Consider the following 14,389-nt stretch of genomic DNA (forward strand, 5'->3'; position numbering starts at 1 on the left):
CTGTTACCCTTTCAGACACCATTAGTTCAAAGTCTAGAGCTACATGTCCGAGATGGTTGTCGCTTACTGAACATGGAATGAGGTGTACTATCAGCATAAAGTGTGCTGAATTTCAGAGATTTAGTATAAATAGAAAGAATGTAAACTATCTCACAAATAACTTTATACTGATCCTAAGTTAAAATGATAACATTTTGGATATATTGGGTCAAATAAAATAGTGTCAACATAAAAAAAATTCCCAAGGGCGCTTGGTTGGCTCAGTGGGTTAGAGCCTCTGCCTTCGGCTCAGGTCATGATCTCAGGGTCCTGGAATTGAGCCCCGCATCGGGCTCTCTGCTTGGTGGGGAGCCTGCTTCCTCCTCTCTCTCTCTGCCTGCCTCTCTGCCTACTTGTGGTCTCTGTCTGCCAAAAAAATAAATAAAATCTTTAAAAAAAAAAAAAAAGCCCAAACCCAACACAAAACAAAGAACAGATGATGGGATCTTGAGACCCACTTAAGTGGATTACATTATCTTTCTGACCAGGAGTTGAAAAATAGTGTGTATGGGGGCGCCTGGGTGGCTCAGTGGGTTAAAGCCTCTGCCTTCGACTCAGGTCATGATCCCAGCATCCTGGGGTCGAGTCTCACATCGGGCTCTCTGCTCAGCAGGAAGCCTGTTCTCCCTCTCTCTCTCTGCCTGCCTCTCTGCCTACTTGTGATCTCTGTCTGTTAAATAAACAAATAAAAATCTTAAAAAAGAAAAGAAAAATAGTGTGTATGAGTTTGGTCAACTTCTGTAGGACTTCAAGGAACACAACGGACCAAAGGCACTGATGACTCTGCTGTGGCTGGATGGCATCCGGCCACATGTTACCTGGCATTGTTCCGTTCACATAGCCATTGACTGTGTACATTAAAGATGATGACGGGCTCCAGCTCTTGCTTTCATCAAACACAGCAAACATCAGCACATGTTGTTTGTCAAACATCTTCTGAACCCCGTTGTCAGTGAGGGCGCCTATGAAAGGAAGAACATACTTTTTAATAGCATCCCAGACAGAAGACTCTCACTAGGTACTCAAAGACAGCAAAAAAACTTAAGGCAAGCAGTCAATCATGATGGTAACTTTAAGAAGTTCTTATTTTAAAAAATAGTATCTTGGGGCCCCTGGGTAACTCAGTTGATTAAGCAGCTGACTCCTGATGTCAGCTCAGGTCAGGATCTCAGGGTCCAGAGATCAAGCCCCGCATTGGGCTCCACACTCGACAGAGAGTCTGCCTGAGATTCTCCCCGCTCTGTCTGCCTCTCTCCCAACTCACACGCACACACACACTCTCTCTCTCTGAAATAAATAAATATTTATTTATTTATTTATTAGTTTTTATTTATTTATTTGACAGGCAGAGAGAGCACAGGCAGGGGGAGGAGTGGGAGAGGGAGAAGCAGGCTTCCCACTGAGCAGGGAGCCTGATGAGAAGCTCAAAGTCAAGACCCTGGGATTACACCCTGAGCTGGAGGAAGATGTTTAACTGACTGAGTCACCCAGGTGCCCCAACAAATAAATCTTTAAAAAAGTAGCATCTCTATCAAGTAATAGTGATCGGGGGCTTGCTAAAATCCTGTGCCATGGTAAGGATTTTCTCTGACATCTCACAGCCTTGAGGAATGGGATTTAGAGGTAAACTTGACCAGGCATGAAGAAAACACATGTGGTGATGGTCAGGACTTTAGTGAAAGTACCCATTTTCTTGAGTGTCAAGAGGCCAATGAACAGAGACTTCAGCTCAGCAGGCAAGGCACCCTCCGAGTCCCACACAGCCACCTTGCTTGTACGTGTGATGAGGCGTTAAAGAATTTGTGGAGGTCAAGGTTAGTCCATTCTCTCAGCTGAGAAAGGCAGCTGGCAGTAAATGAAAGTAAAATGAAGTAAGAGCTTCTTATAAATTTGAATTTTTTTCAGCGCCACCACAGTATTTTTATATACCAGGCAATGCCAATGTGTATTTGTGCAGTGAGTAAATGAATCAGGAATGTGTGTATGTGTATGTATGGACAGGGGGCGAGTCTATCACATCATTTCCCACAGTGTAGTTTATTGTGGTTGTTTATGTTTTTAATTAACATACAGTGTACTATTTGCTACAGGGGTACAGGTCTGTGAATGGTCAGGCTTACACGTCACAGCACTCACCTAGCACAGACCCTCCCCAGTTGTCCATCCCCAGCCACCCCATCCCTATCCCGCCACCCCCCAGCAACCCTCGGTTTGTTCCCTGAGATCAAGAGTCTTTGTGGTTTGTCTTCCTCGCTGGTTTTGTCTTGTCTCACTTTTCCCTCCCTTCCTCTATGATCCTCTGTCTTGTTTCTCAAATTCCTCATATTGGTGAGATCATATAATTCTCTTTCTCTGATTCACTTATTTTGCTCAGCATAATACCCTCTAGCTCCATCCACATTGTCGCAAATGGCAAGATTTCGTTTCTTTTGATGGCTGCATAGTATTCCATTGTGTATATATACCACATCTTCTTTATCCATTCATCTGTGGATGGACATCCAGGCTCTTTCCATAGTTTGGCTATTGTGGACATTGCTGCTATAAACATTCGGGTGCACGTGCCCCTTTGGATACCTATATTTGTATCTTTAGGGTAAATACCAGTAGTGTGATTGCTGGGTCGTATGTTAAATTTCTTTCCAAGTACTCTCAGCAATATATAGGATGTATACTTTCAAAAAGACTTGGCCTTGAGGTAAATGTTAGAGATCTTATGGACCTGGTATCAGAACATACTCTCAGACAGGGATTTACTTGGGAGAGTCTCCCAGGACTGAGAAAAAGGAAGGATTAGAAGAAACAGGAATATTCCGACCCTCAAATACCAATGTGAGCAAGGATCTGGTTTCTGTGCTTCTCCCTTTGATTTATAGAAAGGTTCCAAGATTCTCCCAATTCTCATTTCACTATAGTATACCTTGCCATTTCAATCTTAGTTGTTGCCCTCTCTCTCTCTCTCTTTTTTTCCTTACCTTTCTTACAAATGAGCAGAGGTCCAATCAGCCCAGAGTTGAAGTCCTGTATCAGATTCTCATAGGAGTAATAGATGTGTGTAAGGCACGGAGGGTCATCATGTGTGGGTCCGCTGTCCTCACTGATCTTCCACTCGTACGTGTATTCCTGGCCCGGAGCTATGGCGTCATCCATCTTCTCCACAGGGAACGTGTGGTCAGAGTAAGAAGCACCTGGAGAAAAAGAGCCATGGAAACACCTGGACAGTCACTGAGGACAACGTTTTATCATCCTCAAATCTGGGGGAGCATAACGTCTCTACAGAGATATCTATGCCTTTCAATAGTGAACCTTCATTATTTGGAAAAATTCGCATACGCCCACTTCTATGTCTATGCAATTATAAGGGCTTTGGTCTATGGTGATTTGAAGTGAATCAGAAAGCGACTAGTATATTCGGTAAGGTTTAGAAAGTTCATTTTCTAGGGTATCTAAATGATTAGTATCTAGGTATCATCAGAGAGTTGAATCACTGTTACCAGAAAATCACCTCAAGCTAAGAGAATGGGTTTTATTTCTATTTTCTCTATAGTGCTTGACAAGATCTCTTTCATTTAATTGCCTGTTAGCATTGGATGTGAGTACACTCAGAGCTTTTTCTATGTTGTTTTCCTTCTGTATTTCATATCTTCTCTCCCACCTCTGACAACCCCAGCCCTAGTTCCTCACTTTACCCCTCCCCCATCCTGTGATCACCCTGACGATCCCCAGAGCCTTGGAGCCCAGCTCCCTTACGCCGTCTGGTCACCGCTGTGATTATGAAATGTGTCTACCATCCGACGTTTAGATGTTCTCCTCCCGTCCCCTGCGTGTCTGAAGACCCGCTGTTAACAGTCCCACATATACTCTGGTGTCCTGACTGGTGGGAGAGGAGGAGGATGTCGAAGCTGGTCTTCCTTACTGAAGAGAGGGAACGGAGATGCGGAAGATGGAGAGAAGAGACTTGGGTGGATCTTCAACAGCAAGAAGAAGGTGCGGCTAGAGATGGAGCAAGTGAGGTCAGGAAGGGAGAGGTCAGTGTCGTGGACAGCAAATGTGTGAGCCATGCCTCGTTTACTCAGGCGAGCTTCACGGTCATCAGCCGGTGCAGGAACTTCTCTTGGGGATGCATTTACCTTCTGTTTGGTACAACAGCTTGATAAATTAGACGTCAAAGGGGAGACCATCAGAGTGGAGACATGAGCAGACAAAAAGGATTGGAAAAAAGGGCTCAGATGTTTAACACGATGGGATGAAGGCTTTGTGGAAACCGTTCTTACTGAAGCGATTGTGCTTTTTTAAAACAAATGATTAATTTCTCACTCCTATTCTCTCTTCCTGTCCCTTTTCTTCTCTATTCTTCTCCCCTTTCCTCTCTTTTTCTGCCTCCCCCTCTTCCTTTCGTCATCTTTACTGAAGTTACGTACAATAAAACCCACCAGTTTTAAGTATACTGCTAGCTGCATTTTGACGGATGTGTAGAGTGGAATGGCTACCCTCACAATGAAGGTACAGGACAGTTTTCTTGCTCTGGGAAGTTGCCTTGTGCCATCTGCAGCTAGAACCTTCCCCTGCTCTCTGGGCCAGCAGCTTCCGATCTGCTGTTGTCACTCCTTTCCTCTGTCCTCTGAGGTCATGGAAGCGAACAATATATCACATACCCTCTTGTGTTACTCATGTTCGTGTGGTGTATCTTCTTCCATCTTCTGCCTTTTCCCATCCTTGTCTTTAAAGTGGATTTCTCAAATTCAGCATAGAGTAAGGTAATTCTTTTTATCTGGGCTTACAATCTCTTAGTTGCAGTGTTCTTTCCGTTTGCTTATAATATAATCGCTGATACGGCTGAGTTTAAGTCGACCGTCTTCCTCTTGTTTTCTATTGATCCATCTGGTCTTTATTCCTTTTTCTCTTCTTTCTTGCTTTCTTTTAGATTAATCGAGTATCTCTTTTTATCTCCACTATTATTTTATTAGCTTTTCTTTGTTTTATTAGTGCCTTCGGTTTACAATATATGACTTTAACTTATCAGAGTCTACCTTCAAATAATATGATGTCATTTCACTTGTAAGACACTTGCAATAGTATTTTTCCGTTTCTCCTGGTCTTTGTGCTACTGTTCATCATGCATACAGTTTACTTCTGCATATATACTACCCCCCTAATAAATTTTGTTATTTTTGCTTTGAAGTTTAGATGATTGTCTTTTCAACAGATTAAAAATGAGGAAAAACTTTCTCTATGTTTACCCATTTCTGAAGCCTTTTATTCCTTCTTGTGGATACAAATAGTCTTTTAATATCATTTTTTTTCTTTTTTTTAAGACTTCCTTTCATGTGTTTTTCTGGACTTCAAGTGGGAAATTACTTCTTATTTCTATGCTTGAGACAGTCTTTCTTTTTTCTTCATTTTAAATGGATATTTATGGTACAGAATATTACAGAATATTAAGGGGACAAAATGCCCTTCCCCCACTGCACACCAGTACTTTAAAGATATCCCTAATTATCTCCTGGCTTGCATTGTTTCCACTGTCTGCCCTCACTCTTCTTTTCATTTTTGGATCTTTTCTTTTCTTTCTTTCTTTTTTCTTTTCTTTTCTTTTTTTTTTTTTTTTTTTTGTTCTGACAACTTTTAACATTTTCTCTTCATCACAGGTCTTTAGTAACTTGATCATGATGTGCTTTGGTAAGGGTTTTCTTCATGTTCCTTCTTCTTGGTTTTGTCAAACCTTTGTAGGTTTATAGCTGTCATCACATTTGGAAAATTTCAGCTTTGATGTCTTCAAATATTTCTTCTGTTTCTCCTCATTCTAGGATTCCAGTTACACATATGTGACGTCGCTGGATATTGTCCCATAGAATACCAATGTCTTGTTCATTTTGTTCAGTCTCTCTTATCTTCATGATTCACCTGGGTAGTTTCCATTGTTATGTATAATATCCCCTGATAATCTCATCTGGTATACTCTCCATTGCAGCCATTATATTCATCTGCAGACTTTCCATTTGTGTGTCCTCATGTCTTCCATCTCTCTCCCCATCATGCTCTGAACATAAGGAGAATCTTCATAATAGCTGTTTGAATGTCTCTGCCGGCCAGTTCTATCATTTATCTCTGGGTCTGTTTCTATTGATTAAGTTTTTTCTTGGCTATGGGTAGTACATTTCCTGCTCCTTCTAATGCTTGTTAATCTTTATTAGCGTTGTGAGTTTTACATATTGGTTGCTGAATTTTGTTGCATTCTTGTAACTAATATGTTACACTGGCACACAGTGAAGAGGTGTGAAATTGATTGGATACTTTCAAGTCTTGTTTTTAAAGTTTCATCACCTTCTGAGTAGTCTGCAGTCTGGACTAATTTTATCCAATTTCTGTGCCTTCTGTTGACTTACCTCTACTGAGTGCCCGCTTGTTAGGTCTTTTCTTGTTTAATGATGGGAACATAAACTATTTCTCTGTGTGTGGTCCAGGGACTGTTCTGCCTGTTTCTTTCTGGTGGTATTTTCCATACTTTTAATACTCTCCTCACATGCATGTGCAGATCAACACTGAGTTGAAGACCTGACAGCCCTCCATGTAGATTCTTAAGAACTCCTTCTCTTTGTCTGTACCATCCTCTTGAGGATTCCATCCTGCAAATCCAGCCACTTCAGCCTACCAAAAGTCTAAACTCTGTTTCTTTAACTAAAGGACTATTGAATTCTGCCTGAGTTCACCCTCATCGTGCTGTCCTGGAAATTCTCTCCATGCAGTGAGCCTGGGTACACACAGACCCACCTCATTTGCTATTCTCCTCCCTTGGAGCATTCCCTTGCATCGTCTGTTGTTCAGTGTCTGAAAACTGCTATTTCATATGTTTTGTCTGTCTGTCTGTCTCACTGTTAAGCAAAAGGATGGATACAATCCCTCATTTTCAGAAGCCAAAGCTGAGCTGCTGAATTCCTATACAGATGATTTCATTTTGTAGATTATTAGCTACTGTCGTAGCTAACTGCACATTATCAGGACGAGTCTGGTCTACTCACACTCACGTGAGCTTGCATAGCACCAGCATGTTTGGGCTCTCCAGATGGGAGTGTGGAATAAGGCACAAGCTTCCATCATCAATGAGGCATTTGGGCACAGCAGCAACATGCACCATGTACTGCATGGGGTTCTGAGCACAGAAGCCATAAGACAGAAGAGTTGAGTAGATATATCTAGATTCACTGATGACATATCTTCACAGGACAGAGCATCTTTATATGAATGGGAATGAATACAACCAAACTTGAAATGACATGATAGTCATAATATCAGCCTTACAGATAGGAAACAAAGACGGACTTTAATGCTCTTAGAAGCTACGATTTATTGATGGTGATTACACTGATGGCATATGGAAAAGAAGACTAGATATGGCTGGACCATAAAATCTTGACAGGAGACCGAGTCTGGTTACTATTTTCTCAACACAAATCCAGCTGTATTAATTCATTTGGCAAAACTTTCAAGGCCACCTACTACCTCCAAAATATATATCCCAAGTTTACACTCTTCCCTGTGTCTCTAATGCCATAACCCTAGGATAAAACTGGACTCCAGAATTAGCCTATTAACTGGTCACTGGGATGCTGGTGCAAGACTACCCTCCCAATCAATTTCCCGACTTGTATACAGAATGATGCCTTTAGACTTTGGATCTTACTTTGCCATACTCCTGTTTAAAATCCTAACCACAGCTTCTTCTTTCACAAAATTTTTAACATGGACCACAAGTCCATATGTAATCTACCCCACTTCTCTCTCCATACTTATTGTGTATGACTTTTCCCCTTGATACTATGTAACACTCTCTGGGGCCACCTTTTAGTTCCCCAAACCAGCCAAGTTCCGTCCAACCTCAGGTCCTGGCAGATAGCACTGCCTCGGCTTGGAGTGTTCTCCCTCTTTGTCTTTCTTTTGGGTAAATATGTGCTCATCCTTTAGATGTCACCTTAAATACAAGCCTACCCCTTTCCTGGTCTCTAATTGTACTACCTATTTCTTCTTTTACAGAAGCTGTGATAATTTATAATTAAGTATGTATGGCACTGGATGATTTAGTTCATTTTCTCCTACTAAATAATAACAATTTACATCATGCACATTTCTGTCACCAGAAAGTGAGCCACTCAAAGGCAGGTGCTGGTTTGTATCTGGCTAATGTCTCTGGTACCTTTCACAGTGCCTGGCATGGAGAAGGTGCTCACCGAATGTATGCTGAATTTCTAAGATTTAAGATCCTGTGGGCTAGAATCAAGGTTATCATGTCTTAGCTCATAGGTGATCAGGAATGCACGGTATTACAACAAATTACATGCCAACATTAACATTATGGAGATAATATATAAGAATCTGAGTTGCTGTCTTTTCTTCTGTTGTTCTTCAAGAACAACACTAAAATGCTGTTCTTGTGACCAAATTTCTGCATAGAATTTGCTGCCCTGAATCCTGGCTACCTCCTTTAGATAAGACAATGACTCTGTGGTCCCCAGTCCTTAAAGGGCACATTTTTTTCATTGACTTCCCTCCTGAATGCTGTAGGCATCCGTGTTGTGACACTTGTGCTAGTGAAAAGCTTAACATGGGATCACACTGTATCTTATTTTTGCCCTCAAAGATAGCTTGACATTGATGGCCAAATTGACTATGGGCTGAAATTTCACTCAGATGATGAAAAGGATCTGAATATTTAAAAAAGGATCTGGAGGCACCTGGGTGGTTCAGTGGCTTAAGTGGCTACCGTCGACTCAGGTCGTGATTCCAGGGTCCAAGGATGGAGCCCCGCATCAGGCTCCCTGCTCAGTGGGGTGTCTGCTTCCTGCTCTCCTTCTGCCTGCCACTCTGCCTGCTTGTGCTCTGTCAAATAAATTAATAAAATCTTTAAAGAAGTAAAAAAGGGTCTGACGATTAAGGTGTAGAGAAATTTAAAAAAAAAATATTTTATTTATTTATTTGACAGAGAGAGACACAGTGAGAGAGGGAACACAAGCAGGGGAAGTGGAAGAGGGAGAAGCAGGCTTCCTGCTGAGCAGGGAGCCTGATGCGGGGCTCGATCCCAGGACCCTGGGACCATGACCTGAGCCAAAGGCAGCCGCATAACGACTGGGCCATCCAGGTGCCCCCAGGATTGAGAAATTTTAAAAGTTTGAACAATTTCCTGAGAGTAATAATATTATTTCAGTCTAAATGGGAAAGAAAAAAAGAGTGTATAAGGAAGAGTCTCTGCTAACAAATAGGAAGGATTATCTCTGGGAAGTTACAAAATAATTCTAGAAGCAAAGGACAAACAGGTCTGATAAGGAGAGTTGCCCTCTTGTCTACTGACTGGACCTGGCATGGCGAGTTGTTGACTAGAGCTAACTCCAACCAAGCACAATGGCCCTGATTCAATGTTCCTGATTCTTGGCCTCATGAAGTTAGAAAATGGTGTTTCTGGACATGATGTGTCTACTGTTCCAGCTGTTAAAGCCTCACAGGAAATTCCTAGAGTAGAAAGTGGCTTTCTTTCCATTGCCTTCAGAAGCTCTCAGAAGGACAAAAAGTGATATTCTTTGTAGGCCAAGAGGTAACTTCTGAAGTCCTTCCTCTCTTTCTCTGGATAAATGTGTGCGCATCCTTCAGACATCAGCCTAAATGCAGTTCACCCATTCCCTGGTGAATATTACATGTATTTATGAATATAGTTAGATGTAAATATCATATACACATTTTTAATTAAATATTTATTAAATTATATAATTAATGATACTTTCTCTCACTGGATTGTGAGAGAGTCCAGAATTGAAATTTCTTGGTTGAAACACTTGCTGCCTCTGTGAATTTGGGTTTCTTTAACCTCTCTTTTAGCCTCCCTTTTCTGGTTTGTAACAATATAATGTTTTCTCTAGCAACAATACGATCATTTTTGATGGGTAATAAGGACTAAAAACACATCTAAAATGTCTGGCTCCTGACCAATGCTATGACGGCCCGTCGCAATACAGTTTAGTATGCTGACTATTTTCTTTCTCAGCCAATTTGCAACTGATACAACCTCTCTCCTTTGTGCTGTACATCTGATAAGGTGTATCTAAGTGCCCTTGAGTTCTGTCAACACACGTGAGAAAGATTAGAGGTGGTGACTTATCTACTCTAAAAGTGGCAAAAACTGGTAATAAGATTGCTCATAATCACCAGCAAAATTAATAGGTTTCAGATCAAAGGGGAAACAATGTGTAGGCTCTACTCTCTCAGTTCCTCAGTCCAGAAATCATCATCATCATCGCCATGATCATGTTCCGGGCTGAGGGAGGTTCCCGGACACAAATACAAAGAAGTCTGTAAGACCTGAAGGACTCACAGCTCAGCTAACAGTAGGGTACATGCTGGTGTCCTGGTTGTGACGGGTTTCCCCTCTAGATTTCTTTTAGGGCTACTTCAGTGGAGAAGCCACAATTAGAACACATTGTGCATCATAATATGAACCAAACAATATCAATATCTAAGAATCACCCTAAAAGATTTAACACATACTAGATATAGCAATGTGACTGATTGTTGAATGCTATCAAATTTATTTTTAAATGATCAGGGTTTCATATTCAGTTTTATTTGAACAAACAATGGTTTTTAAGTGTCTGTCTAGTTGATCAAAGTAAATTATTGAGAATTTCATATTCATTTGACATGAATAAGAATATGAAGTTACATACAAGATAAACTTAAAATAATTGAATCAGGGCACCTGGGTGGCTCAGTGGGTTGAGCCTCTGCCTTCGGCTCAGGTCATGATCTCAGGGTCCTGGGATCAAGCCCTGCATCGGGCTCTCTGCTCAGCAGTGAGCCTGCTTCCCTCTCTCTCTCTGCCTGCCTCTCTGCCTGCTTGTGATCTCTCTCTGTCAAATAAATACATAAAATATTAAAAAATAAAATAGTTGAATGAATGGTTTTGATTATGTTCACGATACAACTTAAAAGGTGGATAATGAGCGTCTTGAAAGAAATAGTGAACAAATGTGTACATGGGGAAAGATTCTCTAATTACGCTAAGTGAGGATTATTACTTACGAGGTAATCTTGGGATAATTTAATCAGTGTTTTTATTCTTTTAACTTCAAAGTATTTTATCCTACATTTAGTCTAGAATAAAAGAGGCATGTGGTAGCTTTGATTTCACAACCTAGGTAATATGAAGCATGAAATACAAGCAGTTACTTAAAGGAAGCATTTATGAAACGCATTTTTGGTGAATCTGACTTTGACTTTGTAATCGAAATAAAAGTTGAAGCTCTTAACTGAAGAGAGGAGAAACAGACTGGACAGAGTACTGTGCTAGAACAAGAAGTCCCTGTTCAGCTTTGTGTGAGAATGAATTCTTCACACCAAGGGTAACCGTTCATTTTATATTTACTCAAGTTTGTTCACTGCCTGCTCTGCCCATAGTCAGTGTTGCAATTTGTTTACTGATCATGATAAACCAATTATTAGCCAAAAGGTTCTCAGTATTTTTTTTTTTAATGTGAAATGCTACCTATAAGCTCTGGGAAAGTAAAGTTAGGTAAAGACCCACTTCGGTTACCCACTAGGCTGCTCGTTCTTGAGATCCTCCTCCCTTGTTACTCATTTTTTCTTTTTTTTAAACAACCCTTTTCCTCTCCATTTAATTAACGTAGGGCGTGCTTCAGTGTACATTCAAAGACTAGGAGCCTTCTTTCAGAAGCTATAATTTAGGGGCGCCTGGGTGGCTCAGTGGGTTAAGCCGCTGCCTTCGGCTCAGGTCATGATCTCAGGGTCCTGGGATCGAGTCCCGCATTGGGCTCTCTGCTCTGGCAGGGAGCCTGCTTCCTCCTCTCTCTCTGCCTGCCTCTTCATCTACTTGTGATCTCTCTCTGTCAAATAAATAAATAAAATCTTAAAAAAAAAAAAAGAAGCTGTAATTTAGTTAACAGGCAAAGTAGAATGCCGATGTTTTCTAAGGAAATGGATTGAACGGCACGGGGAGGGCAAGTCTCTCTTGAAGGGGCATTCACATTTCTGACACTTACGAGAATTATAATATCAGCCACTACAGTTTGTTTTGGTATTTATCATATACTCAAAGAAATGCCAAAATATTCAGATGAAAACTGAAACACCACTGCCCACATAAGCATTGGAATGTTTTGGACAAATCCAAAAGACTAAGTTTTCATATGGAGAATTTGGCAACACCAAATGTAAAAAAAATATCTGATGGAAAATGCATCTCATCTATCTGTCTGTCTATCTATCAATTCTATTCAGAGTTGGCTCACTAGCAGACAGCTGAATATTATAAAACTAATTTTGTGATGAAATACTCATAATGCAACTCACACATTTAAGTGACTACATAAAGCAATAAACAAATACTATTAAGATTCACTCTGAAGCAAACTTTTAAAGTTAATTGACCAAAACAGCTACAGAAATCTTACTGAAGAACAAAAGTTGCTCAACGGTGCATATTAGAAACAGTTCCGTGTGTTCAAGTTAGTTTCTGAAATTTTAGCCTCAAATTTAGGCTCTTAGTGATAGAAAGTTTTTAAGTGATCAGGTATAGCTGCATATATTTTATTTCCTGGTTTCAGAATATATTCCTATTAAACACATGCCTAAAGGAAATGTTCTTGTGAGCATTTTTTGCAAATCGTGATTTGTCCAACCCATCAAATGGGTTACTCGTCCTTGCCCTAAGTACTAGTGAGGTGTCTCCCAGTCATGCCTGGGGAGTGGTGCGAGTGCGACACTGAGCTACAACCTTGCTTTTGTATCAGGCGCTGCCAATTTATGGATCCACAGCCAGCATGAGACTTTCACTCAGAGTACTGTCTTCCCTGGCCAGAACTCAGATTTCCAACCATCAACGAACTAAAGCATAGCCAAGTCTACGGCCATACCACCCTGAACGCGCCCAATCTCGTCTGATCTCAGAAGCTAAGCAGGGTTGGGCCTGGTTAGTACTTGGATGGGAGACTAAAGCATAGCCAAGAATTCAAAAGGCAACACGACTTCTGGCCAACCAAAATAGGTATTAAGAAACAACACCCACGAATGAAAGCTCAGGGTCTTTACCGATAGACAATACCATAGACAACAATTTTCAAGTCTGTTTCAAGTCTGCCTACTTTGTACATAATTCTAATATCCGTGGGTGTCTGTATAATCTCATGGTAGATTAGAAATAATGGCTTAGAAAGAGATTGGAGTTTTACTTCTCCTCTTGTGTTTTAAAGAGTCTGGGAAATGTAACATATATCCAAAGTGTTTAAAAAAAATCTTAGACATTTAAGAAGTAAATTCCAAACTATCTGGAAAATATAATAATTCAAAATGATTCATTCCTCTGTGCTCTGGATAACTGAGGTTTTCTGTTTAATTTTAGTTCATTTTGACATCTCAATTCTAAGAGAGAGTTTTATTTCATTCAAGTACAAGTAAAATGATGAGGACTATCCAAGGCCAGGGACTTCCTTTAATCTAAGCGACTGAAAACAAATCTTAATGCTGTCACAACGACGAGCCACGAAATAACCAACAACAGGTAACATCGTCATGCATCAACCATGGGCCCAGAACTTGACACATATTACGTCTGGTCCCGGCCATAACCTTCGAGGGGAGGAATCGCTATGCCCGTGTCACAGATGTAAAAGTAAAGGTTAGTGGTAAAGAAGGTTGCCCCAAATTGCCCAAATTTAAAGCCAGGTCATTCTGGCTCTGAAGCCAGCATTCTTTCCAAGGCTGTCCTTTCCTTCTAACTGATGAAAATAGGTCTCCAAATGCTTGCTGGAGCTCAAGGACTAATTCCCAGAAAAGTAGGATTGTGGTCAAGGTTGGATCATTGACTCGTCAGATCAAGTAGTCCCAGGGGCAAGGACTGAGTCCTGCCTTAGGCCTATTATACCGTCTCAATCTCCCACCATCCACTTCTACGTCTGCAAAAAAGGAGTCTGGGCTCTCACTGGCCCAGTGTGTGCTTAATTGATTTCCCACACTGCCCCAGATAGTTCAAGCCCTGGAGGACGGCTGTGGGCCAGGATGAGTGTCGGGCAAGAAGAAGATGTTTTATTTTAAAGCAGAAGGCAAAATAAAATGAACAGAAGCCTTGTCTTTTTCCACACAAGGCACTCAATCTTAAATAGATTGAGTTTGCCTCTCGTTTCCAAAATAAAAATTTCACTTTCCCCACCAATCTGTATTTACCTTTCTCGGATTTAGGCAACTAGGGGCAATAATGAGGTGACCAGTGGAAGTGGCGGGAGCATCTTAAACAGCTGCTCATAGACAACTGGCTGGCGGGGGGGGTGCAGGAACAAATAAACAGTAAAGAAAG

At 41.0% G+C, this 14,389-nt stretch overlaps 1 protein-coding gene across 1 annotated transcript in view; it reads right to left on the bottom strand.

Moving 5' to 3' along the window:
* Positions 1-14,389, bottom strand: part of F5 (coagulation factor V) — a 66,268-nt gene that overhangs the window by 39,188 nt on the left and 12,691 nt on the right. The window contains exons 4-5 of the mRNA XM_082702640.1: positions 3,015-3,227; positions 858-1,001 (exon numbers count right to left, since the gene is read on the bottom strand). Of these exons, the coding sequence (XP_082558766.1) occupies positions 858-1,001; positions 3,015-3,227 (357 nt within the window). The remainder of the gene's footprint in view (positions 1-857; positions 1,002-3,014; positions 3,228-14,389) is intronic.

Source organism: Mustela nivalis (assembly GCF_964662115.1).
Source record: "Mustela nivalis genome assembly, chromosome: 16".
In the NCBI taxonomy this organism is placed as follows: domain Eukaryota; kingdom Metazoa; phylum Chordata; class Mammalia; order Carnivora; family Mustelidae; genus Mustela; species Mustela nivalis.